Consider the following 27,839-nt stretch of genomic DNA (forward strand, 5'->3'; position numbering starts at 1 on the left):
ACAGTGAATACAAACCAAATTACTCTGGGCAGTAGATTAATAAATGGGAAGAGAGAAAGCAGGCTGTCTGGACCTGCCCAGAAACTCACAAATCAAGCCACTCCTTGCTAAACTCACCTATGTGTTCTAGGAAAGTCTTGGTAGATTCCTTGGGGTTTTCTACATGGACAATCATGTCTTCAGCAAACAAAGGTAGTTGTTTTGTTTTTTTTTAACAATTTTTTTTTATAAGCAGATATTTATTTTTATTTATTTATTTATTTATTTTTGGCTGTGTTGGGTCTTCGTTTCTGTGCGAGGGCTTTCTCCAGTTGCGGCAAGCGGGGGCCACTCTTCATCGCGGTGCGTGGGCCTCTCACTATCATGGCCTCTGTTGTTGCGAAGCACAGGCTCCAGACGCGCAGGCTCAGTAGTTGTGGCTCACAGGCCTAGTTGCTCTGCAACATGTGGGATCTTCCCAGACCAGGGCTCGAACCCGTGTCCCCTGCATCGGCAGGCAGACTCTCAACCACTGCGCCACCAGGGAAGCCCCTAAAGGTAGTTTTATTTTTTTTTTTTCTTTTGTTCTGGTCTGTATGTCCTTTATTTCCTTTTCTCTTTCTTTTTTTTTTTTTGGTCTTATTGAACTGACTAGAGTTTCTAGCTCTACGCTGAATAAGAGTGGTGAGGACAGACATTCTTACCTGTTCCCAATCTTAGTGGGAAAGCATCAGGCTTTCACATTAAATATGATGTTAGCTGGAGGGTTTTTGGTAGATGTTCTTTATGAAGTTAAGGGATTTTTTTTCTATATATTTTTTTGTGTGTGTGAGTAAATGCTGAATTTTATCAAATATTTTCCCTGCATCAATTGATATGAGCATGTAAATTTTCTTGTTTAGCCTCCTAATATGTTGGATTACAGTTATTTTCAAATATTGAACCAGCCTTGCAAATCTGGCATAAGCCCCACTTGGTTATGGAATATAGTTCTTTTTATATATTGCTAATTTTATATTGTTAGGGATTTTAGAATATGTAGTGTTGAGGAATATTGGTCTGTATGTTTCTGAGGTGTTTTTTATTTGTTTGCTGTCTGTTTTGGTGTCAGGGTAAAATTAACTTTGTAAAATGAATTAGAAAGTGTTCCCTCCTTTTCTATTTTCTGGAAAGTTTGTATATAATTGATATTAATTTTTCAAATGTTTGGTAGATTTCTCCAGTGAAAGCATCTGGGCCTACAGATTTCTTTTTGGAGGATTTTTACTTATGAAATCAATTTCCTTAATAGTTACAGGGCTCTTCAAATTACTTATTTCATATTGGGTAAATTGTGGTATTTCATGTCTTTCAAAAAAAGTGGTCTATTTCATCTAAGTTGTCAAATGTATGTGTGTAGAGTTGTTTGTAGTATAAATGTTCCCTTGTGATCCTTTTCATGTCTGCAGAGCCTGTGGTGTTATCTCTATTTTCATTCCTAATATTGGTAGTTTGTATCTTCTCTCTGTCTTATCAGTTTTGCTAGAGATATGTCAAATTTTGTTAGTTTTTTCAAAAATCCGACTCTCTATTTTATTGATTTTCTCTATTGTTTTTTGATTTTTAATTTCATTGATTTCTGTTCTCATCTTTATTCTTTCTTTCTTTCTTCTTGCTGTGGGTTTAGTTTGTATTTATTTTTCTAAGTCCTTGAGGTATTTCCATTATTTATTTCTAGTTTGATTCAACTGTGGTCAAAGAACACATTGTGTATTATTTCAATTATTTTAAATTTGTATGACTAGTTTTATAGCCAAGGATATGGTCTAACTTAGCATAGTTCTGTGGGCACTTGAAAAGAATGTGTGTTCTGCTGTTGTTGGGTGGAGTATTATTTAAATGTCACATAGATCCTGTTGAGTGATGGTGGGGTTGACTTCTATGTAATTGCTGATTTTCTGTATAGTTGTTCTATCAACTGTTGAAAAAGGGGTGTTGAAGTCTCTAATTATAGTTATGAATTTGTCTATTTCTTCTTTCACTTCTATTAGTTTTTGCTTAAAACATTTTACATATGTGGTTGGTTTTTGCACAATTAGAATTGTGTGTCATCTTGATGGATTGACCTTTTTATCATTATAGAATGCTCCTCTCTGTCTCTGTCTCTGTCTCTGTCTCTGTCTACTTAGCTCTCAAGTCGCTTTTTTAACCACATCAGACCGTGTTAAAAATTTTGCCTCAGCCAACAAACATAATTTAGAACACTCAAGATGAAAAGGAAAGTCTGTTGTATTTACCCATATTTTTGGTTACTGTTTTCTTTCTTCCCTCCTGATGTTCCAAGATTTCTTCCTTTAATGTTTCCTTTTTGTTTAAAGAACTTCTTTAGCCATCCTTCAGGTGCATCTGCTGGTGATAAGCTCTCATTTTTCCTTCTTCTGAGAACGTGTTGACTTCCTTTTCATCCTTAAAAGACATTTTCTCTGGGTGTAGGATTCTGGTTGACTTCTTTCAGTACTTGAAAATATTGTGCAACTTCCTTCTGGTCTCCACGATTTCTTATGAGATATCTCCCATCATTCTGTTTCTTCCCCCCACCGTAGTAAGTTGTTATTTTCTCTGGCTTTTTCTCAAGATTTTTTTCTTTGTATTTAGTTTTTAGAAGTTTAATTATGATGTGCCTTTCCGTGGATTTCTTTGGGTTTATACTCTTCGAGATTCATTCACCTTCTTGAATCTTACGGCTTATGTCTCTTGCCAAATTTGGAAGTTTTTAGTTATTATTTCTTCAGGTACTTTTTCAGTGCTGGCCTCTCTCTCTTCTCCTCCTGGGATTCCAATGACAATATTATTCGATCTTTTGCTATTTCCTCAAAGGTCCCTGAGGCTCTATTCCTGGTTTTCTGTCTATTTTCTCTCTATTGTTCAGATAAGGTAGTTTCTATTGTTCTGTCTTCCAGTTCCTGATTCTTTCCTCTTTTCCCTCCTCTATTCTGTTCAGCCCATCCTGAGTTTTTAATTTCTGTTATTGTATTTTCAGTTCCAAAATTTCTATTTGATTCTGCCTTATGTCTTTTATTGCTGAGGCTTTCTATTTTGTGGTGGTTGTTTGAAGCATATTCACAATTGCTCCTTGAAGCAACTTTATTATGACTGCATTAAAATATTTGTCTGGTAATTCTAAAAAACCCCTGTCACCTCGGCATTGGCATTTACTTTGTTTTTTCAGTTTGAGATCCTCTTGGTTCTTGATATGGTGAGTGAGTTTTGATTGAAAGTTGAATGTTTTCACATTATGAGACTCTGGATCTCCTTTAAACCTGTTTTAGCTGGGTTTCTTTGACACACCTCCAGCAGGGGAAGAGTGGTGTGCTGTCTGATCACTTCCCAATGGAGGGAGAAATCCAGGTTCCCCACTTGGCCTCCAGTGACACCCAAGGTGTGTGTGTGTGCGGCGGGGTGGGGGGGAGTTCTCGTTACTCCTGGGTGGGGATGGGAATTTTGACTCGCCATGTGGTCTCCACTGACATTATAGGTGCAGCAGGTGGACCTCCTTCGTGACCAATGGGGAGGAAAGTCCCAGATCCCTACTTGGTCTTCTAACACCACCCCAGAGTGGGTGTTGGCAGCCATCATTACAGTTTCATGAGGACAGAAGTCTAGGCTCCCCCCTCCACCTTTGCTGGTGTGGGTGTGGATGAGGCTATAGTTTTATCTGTGATGTTTGGCTAGAGTAGAGAAGTGATTGTCTAGAAGTTTTCTGTCTTCCTATGCTGCCCCTTCTCAGGTCCTCTGGCTAGAGAGAACAGGCTTTGGTTGTTTTGTGTGTGTGTGTGTGTGTGTGTTCTTTGGTCTGTACCCATTGGTGTTTCCTGGTTGCAGCCTTCTGAAGTTCCAAGTCTGTGATGGGTAACACAAAAAGAAACTCACCACCATGTTGTTCCTTGGGTCCCAATGTTTCTAGGCATCTCTTTACTCCATAGTCTTCTTATATTTGTATTATATGCAATTTCCAGGTTTTTAGCTGTACTTAGCAAGAAGAATAAGAAAAAGTATGTCCAATCCTTCTTCCCAGAAGCAGAAGTCCAATTGCTTCTTTTTATTTTTTTAAAGTATTTATTTATTTATTTAGCTATGCTACGTCTTAGATGCAGCATGCAGGATCTTTCTTTTCTTTTTTTTTTTTTTTTAGTTGCGGCATGTGGGATCTCTAGTTGCAGCATGCATATGGGATTTAGTTCCCTGACCAGGGATCGAACTGGGCCCCCTGCATTTGGAACATGGAGTCTTAGCCACTGGACCACCAGGGAAGTATCCAATTGCTTCTTTTTAAATAACACTTTTTGATAACACAGCACATAGTACATTCTAGAGCAGATTTTCTGCAGAGTGAATTAAGAGGCTTATGGAATTTCCATGATATTTGAACATGCAGAAGAACAAGGGATAAATAAACCTTACTGTCATAAAAGCCAAACAGATGGAAAGGAGACAGTTTTCTTCAGGGTAATAATCCGGTCAATGGTGTACACTAACTGAAGTGAGCCACTGACCTAAAATACTGTGCAGAGTACACGGCTGAGACCCCAACAAAACCTTCAGTTCCTCAGCCTGTCATATCCACTTTGTACTTTTATTCTTTGGGCATTGAAGCTGTTTTTCACGCCTCAATCAGACAGGCATGAGGAGCATGATGGGAACCTTGCCATGCCTCATAAGTAGACCTTGTCCTCAAACCAGGCTGTTTTGTTGGCTTGGCTCTGAGACCCTCATCCTGACAGTACTTCTGACTTGTAGTCTTGACCTTTTGTTTTGCTTGGTCTCAGTGATCCCAACATTGTTCTCTTTCTGTCTTTGATAGTACCTTGTCATGTCTCTAGCAGGAAATCAGGTATATTTGCCTCCTTCCAATGAAAAGTAGGACCAACTTGGCTTCCCAGGGAAAGTTTGATGACTCCAGGCTGGTGCTTTGAATCCCAGTTACATTCAACAGAAGAGAAAACTTAAGAATGTGGGTGTAAAGATGTGATTAGTCACCAGCCCCCAAATTTGATAAATGGTACATAATGTCAAGCTCCATTTTTGAGTGTGTTTCAGTCCTCAAGAGATGCCTTAGGGATAAAGCCAACTGGGTTCACCTTCAAGTAGGGACAGAAAACATTGGCCCAGGAAGCTGAATTTGATATTGTTGTTTTTCAGTAGCTCCTCTGCTACGGACTGAATGTTTGTGTCCCGCCCCCCCCCCCCCCCCCCCCCCGCCAAATTCATTTGTTGAAACCCCAATCACCAATGTGATGGTATTAGGAGGTGGGACCTTTAGGAGGTAATTAGGTCATGAGGGTGGAGGCTTAATGAATGAGATTAGTATCTTTATAAGAAGAGACATGAGAGAGATAATCTCTTTCTCTCTCTCTCCACCATGTGAGGATATAGCAAGAAGCCATCCATCTACAAACCAGGAATAGGGTTCTCACCAGGAACCGAATCTGTCAGCACCTTGATCTTGAAGTTCATAGCCTGTAGAACTAAGAGAAATAAATTTCTATTGTTTAAACCACCCAGTCTAGGGTACCTGCTACAGCAGCCCGAGCTGTTTAAGCTATCCTCTTAAAAAATACAGATCTTCCTTAACTTATGATGGGGTTATGTCCCGATAAACCCATCATAAGTTGAAAATATCATACCTTGAAATGTATTTACTACATCTAACTGAACATCATAGCTCAGCCTAGCCTACCTTAAACGTGCTCAGGACACTTACATTAGCCTACAGTTGGGCAAAATCATCTAACACAAAGCCTATATTATAATAAAGTGTTGAATACCTCATGTTATTTATTGAATACTGTACTGAAAGTGAAAAAGAGAATGGTCCTATGGGTACAGAATGGTTCTAAGTATATCAGTTGTTTACCCTCCTGATCGTGTGGTTGACGGGAAGCTCTGACTAGCTGCCACTTCCCAGCAACACAAGAGAGCATGGTACTGCATATAGCTAGCCCGGGAAAAGAACAAAATTCAAAATTTGAAGTACGGTTCCTACAGAATGTGTATCGCTTTCTGATCATAAAGTCAAAAGATCATAAGTAGAACCATCATAAGTTGGGGACCATCTGTAACTCTGTTAAAACGTGATCAGTTAACATCCCCAAAGACACCTCTGGGCTACAGGAAGAGAGTAAAGTTTTGTAAAAATGATTCATAGAAATATGGAAGACCCTTGAAAGCTGCAAAGAGGGAAAGGATAGAAGGAGTGAAAGAGAAACTGTTTAGCTCATTTTTTTTTATTTTTTAAACAGCTTTATTGAGATACAATTAACATACTATACAATTCACTAATTTAAATTGTACAATTCAATGGTTCTTTAGTATAGTCACAACCAGATAGGTCCAACCATCACCAGTCAATTTTTTAGAACATTTTCTTTTTTTTTTTTCTGATTTGAATTTTATTTTACTTATTTATTTTTTATACAGCAGGTTCTTATCTATTTTATACATATCAGTGTATATATGTCAATCCCAATCTTAGCTCATATGTTAACCATGGACTGCCAAACCTGTATCCTTAAAGATCTCATTTGGTGAGTTTAAGAAGCTGGCACAGAGTAGCCAAGTGCTGGGAGGGGGCGAGGAGAGACTGGTGTCAGACTGCCTGGCTTCCCATAGTGGCTCTGTTCACAGACTATCAAGCCTTCTGAAGTCCTTATAACCTGCCTCTCAATCTCCTAATTCTGTGTTTCTATTCAAACAAAAATTCCATTAACCGAGAGAATTGTTGTCTAAATGAAGATTTCAGAATCAAACCCATAAAGTGCTCTCTGTTTATTTAGGAACCTCTACGCTAATTACTCAAACTTCTTGATTTTAAGATTTTTATCTCTCTGTTTTCTGACCTATGATCATCTCCATGTGGTATGGAGACACGACTTTTTTAAATTCATATAGCACAAACATTAAGATTTTTAGAGAAAATGGAAAACATCCTCTTTGAAAAGGCAAAGCTGTTTGACAAACAAGCTGAAATTCAATCCTTCACATATTTACTAAATGAGGATCTTTCTTGAGATAAAGCATGTGAAGGTAGGAGATATAGGCTTTAGAAAAAAAAGGTGGACAATAGTTTTTAATAGGAATAGTCCAATTTCTTACTTATCACTAGGACATTTTATTTTAAACCTCATTGAGTTTCTGCATTCAAGACGTTTATCAGGATAAGAATTGGTAATTTGCATGGAAATTACAAACTGCTGTGTGGGGACAGGGCAGAAGGGATCTTCAGAAAGACCAGACACCGCTGCTGAGGTCTTCCTGCTGGAACGTTCATCCTTGTGCTTAAAAGAAATGCATCTCCGGGCTTCCCTGGTGGCGCAGTGGTTGAGAGTCCGCCTGCCGATTCAGGGGACACGGGTTCGTGCCCCGGTCCAGGAAGATCCCACATGCAGCGGAGCGGCTGGGCCCGTGAGCCATGGCCGCTGAGCCTGCGCATCCGGAGCCTGTGCTCCGCAACGGGAGAGGCCACAACAGTGAGAGGCCCGCGTACCGCAAAAAAAAAAAAAAAAAGAGAGAGAAATTCATCTCCTGTTTAAATGGACTGGTGGCTACTAATGGTCTTTGTTTCTTCAAACTATAAAGTCAAATCACGTGTTGGAATGTAGGGAGAAGGAAAAAAAGAAATCAGAACCCAATCTCTTAGCAGAAGTTGACAGAAATGGCCCAGGCTTTTGAACGGAGAGCCCTCATTTGTCCCCAGCTTCATGATTTCTCTCGCTGTAGGCACTGCGAGGTGGTCAGGCATGTTTTCATAGATGTTCTGCTCTCACCCCCTCCACACCAGATACCTGTTCTTTGAAACCCTCAGTCTTCAGGTCTGAATATCTGAGAGTCACAGGGGGGAGGCCAGAGGATGGGAACCACCTCTCCTTGAAAGTTTTCATTTGCTTGTTCAATGTTTTAAGCTTCCAACTATGCCTTCCAGAGATCACAAAGGATCACCTTCACTTCCCCAGTGGCTCACATTAGCGTCAGGACAGCATCCCAGATGTCCAAGCAGGAAGTATCACAGATTCTCCAGTCAGTCCAGCCTTCTCCCTGTAGACATGAGGCCCCAAGAGGGGGAGAGACTTGCACAGGTCACAGAGTTAGTGGAGCCAGGACTAGACCCAGTTCTCCCTGACTCCTTGTCTAGAGCCTTTCCCCTGCCCCCTGTATCACAAGAGCATAAGAGCAGCGGGCAGGGGTGGGGCTGTGCTAGGGGTTGCTCAGTCTCCCTAGCCCTTCCTCTTACTCCCCCAGCTTTGAGCACGTTGGATTTAATCTCAGAGGTCACAGTCTAAAGGTCTAAAAGTCAGTTTCAGCTTCAGACTTCGGGTACCCTAGAGTCCCACACCCAGGGCTCCCCAATTTGGTAGCCTCTGCTTCCTGCTGTCCTCTCCCTGTTAAGCCCTTGCTCCCCAACCTTCCTCTCCAGTTATTCCTCCCTTGGTTCTAGGCTCAGATGGAGGGGCCAGAGGAGAAAGGGGAAGCACTGGCGCCTGTTAGCTGAGCCGGACACTCAGCTCCCAGGCCCAATCCCAACACTCGTATCAACAGTTTGTGGCTGTTATGAGTGAAGTGGAGGGCTCTCCTTTACCTTGGGGGTCCTGAATGACAGCTGTTAAAGACATGTGTAATTCCAGGAGGAGTACGAGGACCCTGGCTCAGCCTGCTTGCAGAGCCTCAAAGTTCCTCCTCCCTCCTCTCATCACCCAGGCAAACGGCCCAGGTCTCTGGACTGAAGGTGGCACCTGTGAAGACAGCAGAGCCTAGAACTCTCCTCCAGCAATCCACACTGGTCTGTCCCCTCCATATCAATCTCCCATGAGAGAGTGGGAATGAGCCACTGGTTAGTGATGGGCTCTTTTAAGCCTGGGGGATGAAGCTGCCCCACTGTGCCTCTTGTGAATGTGTTTGGAAAAAGACAAAGCAAAATAGAAACTGTGCAGTTACCCTAAATCCCACCCAACACACCACAGAAAACAAAAACGCAATTTCAGATCCATTTGGGAAACAATAGTTTCAATAAATAAGTTTCTTGGCTTCACAGCTTTTCCAGCCTCAGTGGGCTCTGGGAGCATCCTGCAATTAGATAACAGCCGCCCCAGAGCTAAGAACCCGTTCAGAGCAAGTATGTGAATGTTCTTCAAAAACTATATTTTAAAATCACACAAATGTAAATAAGTACTAGGGATGTAATGTACAACATGATGACTGTAGTTAACACTGCTGTGTAATATATAGAAAAGTTGTTAAGAGGGTAAATCTTAAGGGTTCTCATCACAAGGAGAAAAATTCTTTAGTTTTTTTTTCCTTTCTTTTCTTTATATTGTATCTGTATGAAATGATGGTTGTTAGCTGGACCTATTGTGATAATCATTCTACATTAGTATATGTAAGTCAAATCATCATGCTGTATGCCTCAAACTTATACAATGATGTAGACAATTATTTCTCAATAAAACTGGAAAACCAAATTAAAAATAAATAATAAATAAATAAAATTACACAAATGTATTGCAGGCAACTAGAACTTGAAAACAGGGTTATTCCTTGAAAGTGAACACCATAAATCAATAGATAGTGCACTGGAAACGGAATGAGGGAACATGGGAGAAAGTCTAGGCAGGAGAAAGCCTGACTCACATTAATATCTAAAGAAGAAATGGAAATTAGAGAAAGGTCAGTTCTCTGTTAAGCTCTGCAGTGGGAGAGGGTTTGACCTGCTTATTCTAGCTGTTTAGTGCCGGTGGCAGAAATCCACACACATGTGTAACGAAGACTCTGCTTGACCAAAATAAAGTCAAGCTCCTCCGAGCCCCCTTTGTGATTAGGCCTCATCTCTGGGCCCTCTCTGGCCTGCATAGTTAGGTTTTAGTAAGATTCCTATTAAGTCAGTTTAGAGAGACTCTCCCACCCTTGATATCTGATTACCATTGATAGCTGATCGAGTTCCTCATTCCCCACTGTTGATATATAAATCCTTGACCTGCCTTCAGCAGGGATCCTGCTGAAGTGGGTTAAGTGGGTTTAACAAGAATCCTCCTACCCTTCATGTCTCCTCTTACTCGTGTCCCATCCACTCCCCTGTCACTCTGCTCCCTGGCTGGAAATCCCCAGCTGTCTTTGCCATATTCAGAGGTAAACCTGATCTCTCCCTTTATTGGCATAGTCTTAACCCCTACTGGGGTAGCCCTGAACAAAGTATTCCTTACAGTTTTAATAAGTGTCAGAATAAGTTTTTACTTTAATAGAGGTGAGAGGTGCGAAGGATAAGTATTCTTGTGGTGTTGCCTTCAAACCTTAGAACAACCCTCAAATAATCAGCCTTGCTTTTCTTTTATGTTCACCTAACAACCTCTGATGGAGTCTAGCTTCCAAAGTTGTTTTCAGGCTGAAGAGAATGTCCCTCACCATTTTATAGTTCTCACTGTTAATTAATAAATTGGCACTGATGCTGGTTTGTATACTTCAGTGACTAAGTTAATCATGGAGCAGTATCCCCAAGGTCAAGCACACTGACAGAAATCAAGTTTCTGGGCCCACAAAAGAGAGGACCAGAAGGTGAGACTTGGCCACCATGAGCTACAGCATTTAAGAATTCTTGCTGGATCTTAGATGACACAGCTACCTAGTGAACGTCGGCAACAAAAGTTTTTGAAAATCAATAGGGAGGGACTTCCCTCGTGGCACAGTGGTTAAGAATCCACCTGCTAATGCAGGGAACACGGGTTCGAGCCCTGGTCTGGGAAGATCCCACATGCCGCGGAGCAACTAAGCCCGTGAGCCACAACTACTGAGCCTGTGCTCTAGAGCCCACGAGCCACAAATACCAAGCCCGCGTGCCACAGCTACTGAAGTCCACGCACCTAGAGCCCGTGCTCCGCAACAAGAGAAGCCACTGCAATGAGAAGCCTGCGCACCGCAACGAAGAGTAGCCTCCGCTCACCACAACTAGAGAAAGCCTGTGCACAGCAACGAAGACCTAATGCAGCCAAAATAAATAAATAAAATAAATAAATTAAACAATAAAAAATCAATAGGGAGTTACAGATGAGGAAAAAATGTGGGTGATACAAATTATTTTGGCCACTGCATTCAAAATTTAATCTTTCTTCTTTCTCACTGTTTACATTCTAAGACTCAATATGTGTCTTGTGTTTTCATCCTTAATTGCTCAGATTTGCCCATGGCTTTGTCCTGACCTGGGGATATTATTAAAATGCAGATTCTGGTTCAGAGTTCCTGGTGGGAGTGGGGACAGGAGTCTGCCTTTCTAGAAAGCTCCCAAGTGTTGCAGGTGCTGGTGGTCTGGGGGACACCCCCTTTGAGCACAGGAGGTGAGGTGTCGTCATCTCTAGTCTGGAGTATTGCCACAAACTCCTAATTGGTCTCCCTGCCTCCCTTTCCAATCCATTCCCCACCCTGCAGCTAGTATGGTCTTTCAAAAATGCAAATCTGAACAAGTTCTGCCAGTTGTCCTGCTTCCCGTTGCCCTTAGAGCCCTCAGATACTGCCTCCTACCCCACCTTCAGGCTCTCCCTCCTGTCTCAAGCCCACTGTTCCAGCCCCGATGAATTAGGCTCGATTCCTATAAGCAACTGTCATCTCTACTCTGCTTTCTCACAAGTTCTTCTCATCTGACAAACATTTTTCTTCTATTTCCCATCCTCACCCCTCCCACGCCCTCCCAGGCTTTTGAAATCCATTTATGTCCCTCTCCTCTGTGATTCTATCACACCCTGAGCCTCTTGCATTTATTGTACTTGTCAACCTATATCATTACTTTTCTTAAATTCCTATCATTAGATCATGAATGAGGGAGAGAGGTACCTGTATTTGTTTTCATTGTATCTCCATCACATTGTCTCACATATAGAAAATGTTTAAAATATGTTTATTGAGTTGAACCAGAAAAGGGAGAGTGTTGAGGAAGCAGAAGCCTGTAAGGGTTTCTCATTGGGTCTACTTCATAGAGTCACTATCGGGGTAACTAAATGTTAAGGACAAAATTGATTAGGTTGTCAAATTGAACTACAATCTGAATCTTTGTAACTACTTTAGCATAATACTAGGCTTGCAGTTCTGTTTAAATTCTGTCTTGCCTAAGCAATACAGAATACATATTTTATATATAAAACAAGGCAGCCCTGACCAGCTGTTCTCTATTTTTACAGAACGGCTACAGATGTAAGCATAAATTGTAGTTAGATATGCAAAATACAGAAAGACTAAATGGTAAGTAGGGGTTGGGGTTAGATAGCCTTGTGAGAGCCCCTTCCGAGAGATGTTTCATATGATAAGCAGTTTTTAAATCTTAGTTTGTGAGATGTTGCAGATGGATTCTAACAATTATAATTTTTAATGGAATCTTGGAACTTTACATTAACTTCTGAGATTCCCTTGGAACTTTACATTAACTTCTGAGATTCCACAATGCATTATTTTAAAAAAAGATCAAAATGGTATCAACTCAAGAATAAAACAGGTACACATGCCTAACACAAAAGTCTGTGTGGTTGAAGTATATCAATTCAATGAGGCTTATTTATTGTATTATATACAAAAGTATAATTGATAATCTGTTGTATTTTCACATTTTTCTTTCACTATGCTTTTCTTGACTAGAGATTTTCTTTTATTTTGCAAGGAAGGAATGGCATGTGAAGCACTAGGATCCACCTGGCCTTTTGGTTTTCCCATTGTCACCAGATCCTAAATCTCTCTCCTGATCTGGCTCAGGATTCTGGTGTAGAATAAACTACTGGATTCCCATCAAGGTACTACCTGAGATGGAAAAGGTCCCCCCTGGGAGCTCACCTGCCCCACCCTATGAATTCCTCACCGTGAACAATGCTCCCATTGTCTTTCTTCATTCATTGCTCACAGAGCCACACCTGTTAGAGGCCAGCAGCGGCCAATACTCACCTTCTTAGAAAGAATGAAAAGAAGAAATAGGGCAAGCTGGAGTTAGGAAATGATTCAATGTGTCAAAGTATCTTTTTATGTTTTGTGTCAGAATATTTAATATTTTCATGGGTGTGACCTTTGCTTTCAATACAAATATGCTAAACCTGTTATTTATTGATTACCTCTTACATGCTATAACTTCTTATACATATTTTATTTTGTCTCTGTGACAGCCAGGAAAGTTAGGTATTATACTCCCCAACGAAGAGAGTCCCAGGGAGAATCAGTCCCAGTCAGTGGTTGATCCTAGATTCAGAGTTGGATCAGCCTCATTTCTAAAGCTCAAGTTCTTTCCTCTAACTTCTGCCGCCTTCGAGAAAGCAAAGCCCCAAAGATATCTCATTGGAAGTTTCAACAGCGTTTGTATTTAGTTTAAAAATACAGAGGAAAAAAAGGAATGTGTGAACAGTCTATCGGGGGTATCTAAAGAGCACGTGACGGGCCAATATTGGCCCTTGGAGGGGCTGTTATTTCCTCCCGCCTCTAACACTTCCCCTTCTCGGCATCTGCAGGTGTTAACTGTCGCTGCGTGTTACCCAGGAAAACTGCAGGGCGCCAAAACGGTAGTGCGAAGGTTATGGCAGTGAGCGGAGGACTAGCGATCTGGAGCCGTCAGAGTCTTTAAAATATGTATCTAATCTGTCCTCATTTAATTTCCACTGCCACTTCCCCATCCAGCTACTCGCTAATAGCCTTGTAATTCTCCCCTCCCCCAAGCCCTTCTCCACCCCCCCACCCCCCAGATAATCGGATCGTGTCATTCCTCCGTTTGAACAACTTCTTGTCTGCTCCTAGCTCCGAGGATAAAGTTTAAAAACATCCTTTACGCGACCTTCCAGGCCCTCCACGTTCCGGACCCTGCTCAGCGCTCCGGCTTCCACCTCCGGCCATGAACCCACCTGTTCGCCTAACTCCCCACACCCTGGCCGTTTCCTCCCTCAGCTCTTTTGCACACCTTGTCCGTTCTCTTGTCCCCCGCCTTCCGCTTTCCCAAGTCCCATTCACTCTCCGAGTCTCAGCTTAGATGCCACTTTTTAAGTGAGGCCTTTCCTGTCTGATTCCTACCTGCAGTCTCGTCACCCGGCATCTAATTAGATCTTCCTGAATGGGCTCCGCTAGCACTATTCGTCGCCGACTGCGATTTGCGTTTGCATACTTGCCTTATTATTTTTAATGTCTGCAAGTGTCACAAGGGATTAGCACTGTGGCCGGGAGGCACACTTTTGGAACCTAGTAACTTTTGAATGAATGAAAAAGAACTTGAACTGGATGTTGTCACCACCATCATCCTACCGTGACAATATTTCGAGTCCCCCAGTGCTACTGTCAATGGCATGCCCACCCCTGTAGGGTTGGCAAAGCCCTGGAGGAGAGTAGGCTTTCTGGCGCTCCCACCACTCTCTCAGGCACTCCGGGGACGACCCGGGCACAGCGCGGCTGGGGGCAGGTCTCAAGGCCAGGAGTCCTCCGGGCTCCCAGGTTCACATGCACTGGGAGAGGAGGGGCGGAGGAAAAGGAGAGCGTGAGCGGGGAGCGCAGGGTACCTAGAGGGGAGCGCGGGCCACGCCCGGTACGCCTACACCCCCGCGGCCAGCCGCCGCCCGGGAGAGACTTCCTCCTCGGGGGCCGGCGCGCAGGGCGGGGTGGGGCGGGGCGGGGCGGGAGACGCCCCCGCAGGGCTGGGCCCCGGGCCGACCCAATGAGATTCGGTGCCGGGCCGCGGCTATTCCCAGTCCCGGCGCCGCGCTCGGCCGCGGAGGAGGCGGCCGGCCGGGTCGGCGGCGGTGGCGGCGGCGCTGCGCGGGCCAAGGAAGAGCCGAGCCTGCCAAGCTGGCGCCCGGCGGGGCCATGGTGGCCGGCGCCCGCGGCGGCTGCGCGCAGGCGGGGGCTGCTCGGCGCGGCTTCCTGGCCCTGCTGCTCGCTGTCTCCTCGCCGCTCTGGCTGCAGGCGGAGGAGCTGGGTGAGTGGAGCGCGTCCGGCGGGCGGCGCACTGGGCCTGGAGGGGACCGCGCGCGGGAGGAGGTCGGGGTCGCAGCCTGCGCCCTGCGGAGTCCGGCTCTCTCTGGTCGATGGCGGCTCGAGTGTAAAATAAGTTAACTGCGTTCCGTTCGCTCCCCACCAGACTCCTTCCTTCGCCCCCAAACAAGAGGACCAGCTTGGCGCCTCCCCACTTTCTCTCTCCGCAGCCGGGCTCACTTAGTTTCCAGAGTTCCTTCCTGAAGTGAAATGGTCCAGGGCTCGCGAGCTGACGACCCCAGCCTTAGGGGAGAGACCTATGCGGGGAGGCCCTTCTCAAGCCTCATTTTGACAGAGCTGCCCGGCATTTGGGCGGCCGGGCCCTCCCGGTCGCCTCGCTTCCCTGCGCGGCTGGAATCGTAGCGTGTGAGTTTGTGGTTTGCACGGATGGTCGGGAAGGGTTTCCCTGAGGTCCCCCTGGGAAGCCGGCAGTCCCACCGCGCCTCCCGTCACGAGTGAGCTGCTTGCGCCCCGACTTGGAACCCTGTGGCTCGGCTCCTTCTTGGGTGTTGGAGCGAGTCGACTCCCGACCAGGCGGATCTTTCTCTGCACCTGGTCCTTGGCTTCAAGTTGGACCTAATTAGCCCACAACCGAATTTACTGCGGCATAGCCACCAGATGAGAGCAATAAGCTGTTTTACCAGCTGTAGGCAAATCGTTGTAATTTAGTTCTTTATGGATCGCAAGGGGCAGCTTTCTGCGGATTTTTTCAGTTCTTGTTTCCCTCCTCCCTTGCTTTTGCCCCTCTACGACTGAGGTTACTTAATGGCAGTGCATCTAGCCAGAATATTTTGACTGTCCCCGTGCCCCCGCCCCGTGTTTTCTAATGAGACAAGAATCAAAACGAAGCCAAATGCTGGCATTTTTTTTTTCACTGAACCATGTATTCCCAGTCTGAAACATTGATACTCAAGATGTTCGTAGTGGTTCCTAAGTTTGCATACATACCGATTTGTTAGGAAAGAAAAAAAAGCTAAAGTTTAGACAGACTGTATCTTGGCACTGTAGCAGAATGCTAGGAATATCGTAAAATATAAATATGTATGCTTTTATTTAAAATGTACGATTTTGATCACGGGTGTTTTAAGCACGTAAATGTTTCTCGGGTCACTGTTTGAAGAGGCACCTTCAATACTGTACATCTATGAATAGATCCAACAATGTGTCCCTGTACTAATCTGGCTAAAGCTGTCACCCATCGTTCCAAATGAAGTTTTAGATGTTATATGGCATCCAGGCTGTTAACTTTATAGAGCAGTTCTCCGGGAAGACGTGTGATTGCTTAGATTCTTAGAGCTTCAAATTTGAGACTTTACTGCACATGATTGATGGAAGAAGATGTCATGTTTCGGTGAAGCATCCTATATATTTAGGATGTTAAAAGAACCAATCGCAAAAGAAGTAAAACTTAGATTTGGCACACTTACTGAAAAAAATCTACGAACTCGAGTTCTGATACCTCATGAGTGAAGAGGCATAATCAGTGTTTTTTGAGTATTTCTCACGTCTGTCATTTTCCCAATTAGCCCTCGGTCACTTATTTTTCAAGTTTTCATAAATTTAAGCATGCAAACCCATTTTAGGTTTTGAAATATGCTACTGGCTATACAGTTGGATGGTGGTCGTCAGTGATATTAGTGCTCTCGATGTTTAGAAGGTAAGAGGGTAGCCTTAGCATAACAGTCTTGTTTTGGTGAGAAGACAGCATTTACTACATTTTACCTCCATTGTCCTTGTCAGCTTAGTCAGCTGCTTCGTGGCTCCCCAGCCTACCTGCTCACCACTCTCTCCGGGAGCTTTATAAAGCCCCAGACCCATACTGTGAATCACACCATCCAATGGGTGGGGCCTGGGAACATGCGATTTTAAAAAGCTCCCACAGGTAATTCTGATTCAAATCAGCTTTGAGATGGTGGAAACATCTGATAATGTTAGGGTTATGGTAAAGTGCTACTGCTGTCTGTGTCATAGACAATTTAATATTAGAGTTTTATTCATTGTGTTATGTTTCGGGAAGCAAATATGATACATTAATCTGAATATTTGTAAGCCTAGTCAATGAAATTATTCAAAATTTTAAAGTCAGAGTCTGGTGACCACTGAAGCTATACTAGTTCCTTTTTAAGGCTGCTACTTGCCTATGTGGTGTTTTTTTTGTTTTGTTTTGTTTTGTTTTTTGTGGTACGCAGGCCTCTCACTGTTGTGGCCTCTCCCGTTGCGGAGCACAGGCTCCGGACGCGCAGGCTCAGTGGCCATGGCTCACGGGCCCAGCCGCTCCGCTGCATGTGGGATCTTCCTGGACCGGGACACGAACTCGTGTCCCCTGCATTGGTAGGCGGACTCTCAACCACTGCGCCACCAGGGACGCCCGCCTATGTGGTATTTTTGCTCAATTTATTTTTTTTTTAAAAAGTCCATTCTTCCTGTATTCATAGGGGGCCAGGCCCCAGGCATTAGGGCATGATGAGCAGAATATGGGCTGATTTTAGCTCCTTCTTGCGCCTCTGGATCCACTTAACTAAAGTTAGATATTTACACAGATTGTTTCACGTGATTTTGACTTTACATAATATCACATGTAAATTGATCATTAGCATTGATTCGATTTGTATAAATCCATAGGCTTGGGCTTACGTCTTATTCCCTTGATTATAAGTTTTGTGGAATAAAATACCCTTAATTCATGTGAGGAATTTGTGCTAACTAAAAATACCTGATTCTCTCTTCACCAAAATATTTGGAAATGGATATTAAAAATTTCCTCCTTCTGATTTAAGTACTAGAAGAATAAAAATAAGCAGTTAATCTCTGAGGAAACTTCTAAGCGTAGAATTAGATACAGAAAAATGGATTAAAAAATTCTGCCCAACGCTAACTTTTTACTTTCGGAAGTTCTGTTTTTAAGCCATCACTTCTTTATATTTGGTTCAGCAGGGGACAGCTGATGTCTGATGTTTGGCGTGAGTGGCTTTTTAAAAAGTCACAAGTTTGTTCTCGCACCTTCTGCATCAGTGCTTGCCCTCACCCCAGATTTTCCTTCATCTTGAAGGCCTGCGATTCAGTTAGCCTGGGAGACTGTAAGTTCCTGAGGGCAGCCACTGGATTGTCTTTATCTTCATAGCACCTGACCAATAAATGTTTCTTGAGTTGAACTGAACAATCTTTTTGTATTAGGAGATATTTTCAAATTATGTCCTAATTAGTGGAAACTAAGTAATAAAGAGTCTACTGAAGTTCTTTATAAAGGTACCTCTGGTACTTCCACTAATTAACTTTGTTTAGCAAGCCCAGCTCTCTTGGCATGCTTATTTCTATATGTCAGGATGCCTTTTAAAGGCAAGTGCAGCAGAAAGAAGGGAACATGGCCAGCAGAACAATATGTACCATGTCTTTTGGCTCTATTAGATGTAATTTGTAACTAACACTCTGAAACATGAAGTTATACCATATACAGTATTACAGGGGAAAAAAAGTTGTGCTGAAGGATTCATTAAACACATCAAAGGATGTTATTAAAGCAGGATTTGAACTCTGAATAGTGTCTCAAACTGTACTTATTAACTTTTCATAAGTTGAACCCTTTCACCTTCAGGTACTGGAACAGACTTGAAAATCATATAAAAAAAACCACAACTTGGAAATAAGCAAGACATTTGACATTTATAAGAAACTATGTTTTTATTTTTAAGATGCACAGGGAGATTAATTGCAGAGTTTAGCGAAGGTTTTAGTCATGTTAAGGCAGGGGTAGGGTGAGGGCTTGTTAAGGGAAATACTTCCTATAGAGAGTTTTGCACTTACTGCCATGCGCGTCCTAAAGCATAAAGGCAACTCTGTGCCTATTAGAGCGACCAGTTGCTTTGAATTTGTAAGGAGATAATACATGGTACCTATTTGGAATTGCATTTAGCACAAAAAACTCAATAAATTCCAGCTCTCTTCCTAATTATTACTGCTATTACTCTTAATTTGACAAATACGGGGACCCCTTTGTTCTGCCTCCCCGACTGCCTCTTGGACCTCGTTCTCTACCACACTTCCCCGCATCCCCAGGCATACTGACTTTCTTGCTATTTCTCAGTGGTATCAGGAACCCTTCTACCTCAGAGCCTTCGCAGGTGCTGTTCCCTCTGCCTGGAACAGGCTTGCCCCAAATGTCCACGTGACTCCCTTCTCCTTCGATCTTTGTTCAAATATTGCTTCACAGGGAGAATGGCCCTAACCGCCTGGAATCCTCTCGCCTTCCCCAGAACTCCACATTCCCCCTCCCTGCTTGCAGTTTTCTCTAGGGCATTTACCACCTTCCAACAGAGTCTATAATTTATACTTTTCTTTCTTGTCTGTCTCCCCACTGTGAGAAGTTAAGATCCATGAGAAGCTATGTGCCTTGAACAGTGGCCAGCACATGATGGGTGCTCAGTAGGGAATGGGTGCTCAGTGAGGATGGGGGGAGAAGACAGTGAAAACACAGCTCCTGCCCTGTTGTTAAAGACTCAGCGCTGACTCTAGTTGAGAATCACAACCGGAACAAGACAAAGTAATGAAGTTGTATGTCTAGTCCAAGTGTTGTTTGTAAACAAAATGTCTGAAAATATGGATTTAAAATAGAGGAACTCATTCTGGTATATTCAAAGTCTGGCATTGAAGATGAAAGGAAAAATATTGCCAGACTTTCAGATTCTGTTTCGTTAGACTACGGAGTAATTTTGCCTTTTTGCAACTGAAGAGTCGTGTTGATGTCATCTTCCAGATGTTCATTCTCTGCTTTGTATATAAAATTTAAAAAATGGTTGTTTGTCCTGGGGGTGCAGGAATGGGAGAGACTTAACTGATGAGGAAAAAAAAACACATGGTGATTTTTAACCCAATGTGGAAATGAATTCTAACTATGACCCCTAGTATGCTGGATCCGGAACCAACTGCCAAACTTGCCTTTCAGTGGGAGTTGAAGAGGATGGGGGAGGGGTGGCGGGGAACGGGAGGCAAATAGAAGGAAAGGCTAAGCTTTGTGAGAGCAAAATGAAACAGAGCTTTTTTATTCACCACCAGCACCGGTTATAGTACCTGGCTGATAACAGGCTCCAGATAACTATTTCCTGAGTCGGTGCATGAATGCTTGTGGCTGAGGTTTGAGCGAATGAGGTGAAGGGTAGTAGTCACTAAAGTGTTTTAAACAGAAATTGCATACATGACTATTGTGATGTCTTCAGACACACCGTACATGTATTCAAGAAAATAGCTAAATTCAACTCTGAAAAGAGTTGGGAATCTCAGAGACTCCTTTCCAGGTAATACCAGCACAGCTGCCATAAGTTAGGTGCTGGCCATCTTGAAAATAGAGGAGCAGGTGGTCTTTGGTCCCCTAAGATCTGCAGGTGCTTATACATTGAGGGCATCAGGGCCCTGCTTTACCTTGAAGATCACTTGAGGACAGTGTTTAGGCATTTGTGTCATTAGCACTGTGTTGAGCCATATAGTCCTGTAAGCCTTGACTGTTTAATGCCATTTCTGTTTAATCTTAATCTAGTTTTCATAAACTATCTCCTTGGGTGTTCTAATACCCCATATTTGCAGAAATGTCTTTGTCTTATGTTGATATATGCTTACATATGGTCATTTTCATTTTATACGGCTCCATTTCATGACTGAGAGTGTTTAGTGGATGTTCCTAGAGGTTATGTGTAAATGATTTTTATGGAGCACTCTTCTTTTTTTCTAAAATTTTTTTATTTTTGGCTGCATTGGGTCTTTGTTGCTGTGCACGGGCTTTCTCTAGTTGCAGCGAGCGGGGGCTTCTCTTCGTTGTGGTGCGTGGACTTCTCATTGCGGTGGCTTGTCTTGTTGCAGAGCACTGGGCTCTAGGCGCATGGGCTTCATTAGTTGTGGCACATGGGCTCAGTAGCTGTGGCTCGTGGGCTCTAGAGCGGAGGCTCAGTAGTTGTGGAGCACGGGCTTAGTTGCTCCGCGGCATGTGGGATCTTCCCGGACGAGGGCTCGAACCCATTTCTCCCGCATTGGCAGGCGGATTCTTAACCACTGCGCCACCAGGGAAGCCCAGCACTCTATTCTTGAAAAAAGAAAAAGGGAAAAAAAAACACCTTTATTTCACTATTATTTCTGACAGAGATCAGAAGTCCAGTTAAATTCAAAGTGCCAGTGCATAAAATTTCCTACAGGGAAGGTGGTAAACATCTTCGTGGGTCTCACTTAATTTTTAACAGGCTGAGTGGATTTAATTCAGCTTTTTTTTTTTTTTTTTTTTGCGGTACGCGGGCCTCTCACTGTTGTGGCCTCTCCCGTTGCGGAGCACAGGCTCCGGACGCGCAGGCTCAGTGGCCATGGCTCATGGGCCCAGCTGCTCCGCGGCATGTGGGATCTTCCCAGACCGGGGCACGAACCCGTGTTCCCTGCATCAGCAGGCAGACTCTCAACCACTGCGCCACCAGGGAGGACCCAGCTTTTTTTTTTTATTGCTTTACAGAAGCAGATTGAAATGTGGTTGATTTCAGTCCAAAGGAGGAAACTTTTGAGACTTAATAGCCCATGGGCCCGCTGGGACATGAGAGCTGTTTATTGAATTGCTCCCACTCCGAGGAGTTTAGAATGGAGGCTGCTTATTGTGAGAATTACATGGACCAAGATTTGCCTTTTTTTTCCCCTAGAAAGCCCCTGCTTTGCCAAGAGTCTAAAATAGAAGATAGCCAACTCTACAGATAGAGAAATGGTGCTGTACCTGCTGTTAGTGCTAGCTCAAAAGGGTCTAAAAATCTTTGAGACCCTCTTGCCTTTTGGGTAGGAAATTCTTTTTCCGCCCATCTTTCTTCTTCCTTTTCCTTTTTTTATCCTCTTTGCTACAGTTACTGTGCTATATTATTAAGATCTTAACAAACACACTGCTCTTCCCCTGAGGTATTTAAAGTATATTGAAGACTTCATGGCATTTCTCCCCTAATATCTAATACTCAAGTCATATTTCCCCGTTAACCTTAACATGTCTTTTGGCTACTGGTTTGTTCAAACAAAGTCCACACATGGCAGTTAGTTATTACGTCTCTTTAAGTCACTTTTGATCTACCACTGATCCCCACCCACATACATTTTATTTTCCTGCAAGGAAGTCAAATTCAATTGTCTGGTGACACAGCTCACATCCTAAACTGACTTACTGCTTCTGAGTGGTGTGTCTTTCTTTTACGTGCACCATCCCCTAAAGTATAAACCTGAATTAGACTTACAGATTTGATTAGATTCAGGCTAAGGGTTTTGGGTAAAAGTACCTCAAGGTGCCATGTACTGCTAATTGTATCACAACAAGATGCATATACTATTATTGTGATTATTATTGCCCCCCATTTCAGTGATGTTGAGAATGATCAGTGACTTCAGGAAGTGACAACTCAATCCATCCTTTATAAAGTTGCCTTTTCCTATATGACCTGGAAGTGGTCTGTGGGATAATAGTCTCTCGCTCACTCAGACTACTCTTCTCCATCGACATTTCACTCAATGGTTTAAGCATCTATTGATCATTGTTGTTTGCCCAATCAGATACTTTTTATGTAAATAACATTTTAAAACCTTACCTTCAAATATATATTTTTTATCAGGTGGTTTTTTGGGTTTTTTTTTTTTTTTTTTTGCATCGAATTGAATTGAATTGAATCCCAACAATTCTGAGAGCTATTGAAGGAACTGAGATTCAGAGAGATTGAATCATTTACCCCAGATGCATTCACTTTATGTGCCTAAAGAGGGGGTCAGGTGCATGTTCTACAATTCTAAATGCCTTATGATGGTCTTCTGCCCCTCATCTTCAAGGGACGTTCATCCAGATGACATCAAGTTCAAGAAAAGAAGCCTTGGAGGAACACAATTTCAGGGGGTTATTTATGCAATAAAGTTTTAAATTAATAGCCTTTGGCTTCTCTTAGAGATGATTACACTTGCTACAGAAATATTAAGACTTTGAAAACTCCCAATTAGCAGCTGTTGTGCTTTAATCCACCGTGAGACATTTAGCAGTGCAGAATACAGAATGTGCAAAGGCCATACAATTTTCAGGACCATGCAACGTGATATGAATTTCGTGATTTATTTATTTTTCTCTCAACTCTTATGTTTCGTACCTCATTCGATGAATGATAAAATGCCATCTCTTACCCAGCTGATATTTGCTATTTTCTGGTTAGTCAACATTGATTGCTTTTTCCTTACATGTGGTACGTACATGTATGTTCCCACAAACCTTCTCATCCTATTTCATTGTGTATTTTTCATTCTGTGCTCAGATAATTCCTAAATTGACGCTCTTGTCCAGGTGTTAGAAACGTCACTCTGGCTTAAATATAGATCCTGAAATTTATTACTTTCTTTCCTGGATATATAAATGAAATCGAGAGTAAAAATGTATCAGAGAATTGAAAATACAGATGTGTTCCAATTTTAGGAATAGATATTAAAGTAAAACCATACAAAACTGGTATCTCAAGGATTTTTCATTTTTAAGAAAATTCACTGCAAGATCCCTCCTAATAATGAGGGCCCTTTAGTCTCCTGCTACTCAGGGTATATCTTAAAAAGACTAGCAGAAGAGACATTACCAAGAGACTTTTGGACATGCAGAAATCTCAGACCTTGCACATTAGCAAGATCCCCGGGTGGTTGCTGTACCCACTGAAGTTTGAGAAGCAGCACTTGAGTCTACTGACCCTTCATTTACAGAGCAGCTTTTAGGAGCTCCATTGGTGCGAAGCAGAGAATAGCCTTTGTGGGAAGTAAACTAGCCGCCTCTCAGACTATTCCTTTAACAGGCTAGTAAAAAGCACTTACTTAAATGATTAAAAACAGAGAGTGGTGGAATTCCTCATAAGTTTTACAAGAAACCCTGAATTAAATATGGCTCTCTTCCTCATGTTAATTTCAAGACCAAAAGAGTAGGGCTATAAATAAATAATCGTAATGTGGGTTTTAATGCCGGTTGTGTTGGCATTAAAACCCTGGTAGTGTGATCTTGGGCAGTTCCTGAAATCTCTCTGCTCAGTGTTCTCACTTCTGAAATGGGTGACTTCAGCAATTGCCACCTCAGTGCTTGAGTTTCATGGGGTCTGAAGTCCGACAGGTGAGGTTCAGATGCCTGCTCCGCCGCCAGGGCTGATTACTCAGCTTCTCAGAGCCTCAACTTCTTCACACATAGAGCAAGGACAATAGGAAGGACATGTGGTAAAGAAAGGGTGCTGTGGGCTTCTTGGGCTGTATTGGAAATGTCCTGTCTTATAAGCTATGGGGTGTATTCTTGGATGTTTGAGATAGTACTCTTTATACACAGCTATCTGTATGTCCGCATGTGTGTATGAAATGTTTCATAATTTTTAAAAAGGAAACTAATAATATCCATCAAATATGATTGTCCTGAAGGTTAAATAAGATAATATAAAGTCCCTTAGAACACTCAGTATCTGTCACCTTTTACAATAAATGGTTGGTTAGTAAGAGCACTTTCACAATTAATTTTATGATTTTTTTCCTGTTCCAATAACTTTTTGGTTCTTATTAATTAAAAAAAAATCTGTCAAAGTGAAAATATCTGTGTATATGAGGGAGCAAGAGAGAAACATTTAAAGTTTTACTTTTTAAAAAAAATTATTGAAGTATAGTTGATTTACAATGTTGTGTTAATTGCCGTACAGCAAAGTGATTCGGTTATCCATATATATATATTCCTTTTCATATTCTTTTCCATTATGGTTTATCACAAGATATTGAATATAGTTCCCTGTGCTTTACAGTAGGACCTTGTTGTTTATCCACAGTTTTGACTTCTAAAGCTCAGATGAACTTTGTCTGTACTTGGTAATGTTGGAATTTTTGGACGCCAAGAGAAAAGTCAACATCCAGTTACACATATGTGAATATTGGTGATATGCATATTTAACATGGAACCAAGGTTAGAAAATACAGCACATTGTAGAGACAGGAAGGATTGCTCGCATTTGTCCTCAGCTTCAGCAGTTGCAACGTAGACATGACATCAACATCCTGACATTATTAATAAAGGTCAGCAGCCACTTTTCTCCAACTTCCGTATCCTGAGCATCTATTCAACAGGGATAACACAGTCATCTAAGACTTGTTTTGCTTTACAAACAAGGGGTTTGTTTGGTTTGGTTTGGTTTTACATTTTTATCTGTGAAATTAGGACACTTCTCTCAAACAACGTGTCCAGTTTGTTGCCAATTCCCCTTGTAACTTAAGCACTTGTAAGTTAATAACAACAGTGGCAAGTCTTGCTTTTGAATATCAGTGACAGGTTACAATTTCAGTGTCCATTTTTTAGAGCTCTAAAGACCGAAATCCACCTCTCCACATCTGATCTTTGATCCCGGAAGCCCTGTTTTGGGATCTCTCTGTGCACCCCCCTTTTGTGAGCCCAGCCCAGGAGTTGGCCAGTGTGTCCCACAGAACACTGCTCCCAGGAGATGCCCATTGAGCATGCATCCTCCTTTAAAGTTTCACATGCACTGCAAGGGCTTTGAGATGTCCTGTGGTGAAGAAAAAGGCGGGTTTCTGGAAGCTTATTTGCCATTTTTTGGCAGCAAGGGTGTGATCTCTTTGTAAGCCTTCTAAGGACTGAGGGATCCAGTGCCTATTTTGGGAGGTGCTGAGCTAGCAGCTAGTGGCCCTAGATAAATCTTGGGGAATGAATTCTGGTTAGACTTCCCAGCAGTTTTGAGCACTTAACACACACAGCCTCATTCATCTTTACCACACCCAGTTTTGAGTGGTCATTTTGGAGATGGGGAAGATTGATACAAAATAGGTAACTTCTTAGAATCGTAGAGCCAATGAGTGATGGAATTTAGAAGAAGTCAGCTAATTCAAAGCAATATTCTTGATACTTTAATATGTGTAGTATTTTTAAAATAGAAATATAGTAGTTAAAATGTATTGAATCTCACTGTATGCTAGCCTCTATGCTCAGCGCTTTACTAGCATTATATTATTTAATGCTCCTGTGAGTTGGGCACTATCATTATCTCTATATTACAGATGATAAATTGACGATTAGAGAGGTAAAGGGACTCACCCAAGCCCACACAACTCCCAAGGACACAGGAACCCAGTGTCATAACCATTGTGCTCTGTCACCTCCCAAGTATATGGAAATAGTTTATGAAGTTAGAAGCCGACATGTGTGCAACCCTCTTCCCCCACATCCACAGCCCTTTCAGTGATCGTTTTTCCTTTTCATAGACTGGAGAGTGACCAAGAACTATAGAGTTTTCACTGATTTTACTTATAGCATATTAAAGAATAGCATTAAACAAGGTTTTGAGATTTTTATATCCATTGGGCATAAATGATGCTTTTTAATATGTTAATATTAAAATTATTGATGTCTTTGCACACTGATGGAAATAGTCTCCCATTATGTAGGGACTCTTGGATAGGACCTCTTGAAATGATTTGTTTAATTTTCATGCATTCAAATTGATTTGTTTTAAGTGATTTTTTTTAGCTGATAGGAAACACTGTGTTGTAGCATCTATTTTATACACAGTGATAATAAGGTTTAAAGAGATTCTAAGTTTTGCAGAACAGTTTTGCAGAACTTGGTCATGTGCTTCTAGTCTATAGCTGTGACTATTATCCATTTTCCTTTTAGGAAAACTAAAGATTTTGAATAATTGAAGTTTTACCATCATAACTTTCTGTTTTACTCGTTTTATTCTCACATAGAATGAAAAGGCTCTCCTGCCCCTGTGCTTCCATTCCTTTCCAGGCAGTGAAAAAGTTAAGCATAACTGGAGAAGAACAACATTTGTAAGAGAGGATGGCTGACAGTGAAATTAGTAATAGCTTGGGAAAGCTGTTCGCCTTACCATCAGACAAAGAGCTCTGTAGTAATTGCAAGCTCCCTTTTGTGGTTGAAAAGATTGTAGTCGTCAAGAGCTCACTTGATCTCAGAAATGGGAAGAAATTTTCTCACACCCACACATGGGTAATGGTGTATGTGTTGAGACCTGTTGTAACTTGAATATTAGGAAGAGCAAGGATACAACTGTAATTAAATCATGTTTCTAGAAGTGGTTTCACTCGTGATATTTTAGAGCACTATTTTCCAAATTGCAGCTTGTGACCCATTTGTAGGCAGTCAGTTCATCTGGCACAGCCAGCACGCTTTTAACTTAAAAATGAAATGGGATAGAACAGAAAATATCACAGTGCATTACATATAATAAAAAGTATTGGGCTTCCCTGGTGGTGCAGTGGTTGAGAGTCTGCCTGCCGATGCAGGGGACATGGGTTCGTGCCCCGGTCCGGGAAGATCCCACATGCCGCGGAGCGGCTGGGCCCATGAGCCATGGCTGCTGAGCCTGCGCGTCCGGAGCGTGTGCTCTGCAACAGGAGAGGCCACAACAGTGAGAGGCCCGCCTACTGCAAAAAAAAAAAAAAAAGTATTATAACATTAGATTTTTGTTTGTTATTTATGTGGGTGTATGCATGTGTGCTTGCTTAGGTTGTGATGAGAAATCTATATTCTAACTATGGGTCTTCAACAAGTTTGAAGGTTGCTGTCTTGTTCTGTGGACTAGTCAATAATTAATCTTAAATATATTTTTGTACTAGTTGTTTTACTTCAAATAATTTTCCAGGTACAATTAAGTTTAAAAAATTTTTCAAAGCCTAAATCATTCTTTGTAGTATTGCAGAACTTAGTCCATATCAAATATATCTTAATTTCACTTTGCTGTTAGTGGAATGTGACTACTTATCAAAGGGAAGTAGTCTTTTAAGGAAGTTATTGTTTTCCTTTCTTAGTGGCTGGAATTTGAGTAGACTAAATAAACGGTTGACTCGTG

At 42.2% G+C, this 27,839-nt stretch overlaps 1 protein-coding gene across 2 annotated transcripts in view; it reads left to right on the top strand.

The window, feature by feature from the left end:
* Positions 1 to 14,796: 14,796 nt before the first annotated feature.
* The window catches only part of DCBLD1 (discoidin, CUB and LCCL domain containing 1), a gene marked incomplete at its 3' end in the record, with an annotated part of 67,127 nt that continues 54,084 nt past the window's right edge, over positions 14,797 to 27,839 (top strand). For both annotated transcript variants that reach the window (XM_082668579.1, XM_082668580.1), the window contains exon 1: positions 14,797 to 14,923. In XM_082668579.1, coding sequence (XP_082524705.1) covers positions 14,812 to 14,923 — 112 coding nt within the window. In that variant the 5' untranslated portion in view covers positions 14,797 to 14,811. The remainder of the gene's footprint in view (positions 14,924 to 27,839) is intronic.

The sequence above is a fragment of the Grampus griseus genome (genome assembly GCF_964374135.1).
Source record: "Grampus griseus genome assembly, chromosome: 13".
In the NCBI taxonomy this organism is placed as follows: domain Eukaryota; kingdom Metazoa; phylum Chordata; class Mammalia; order Artiodactyla; family Delphinidae; genus Grampus; species Grampus griseus.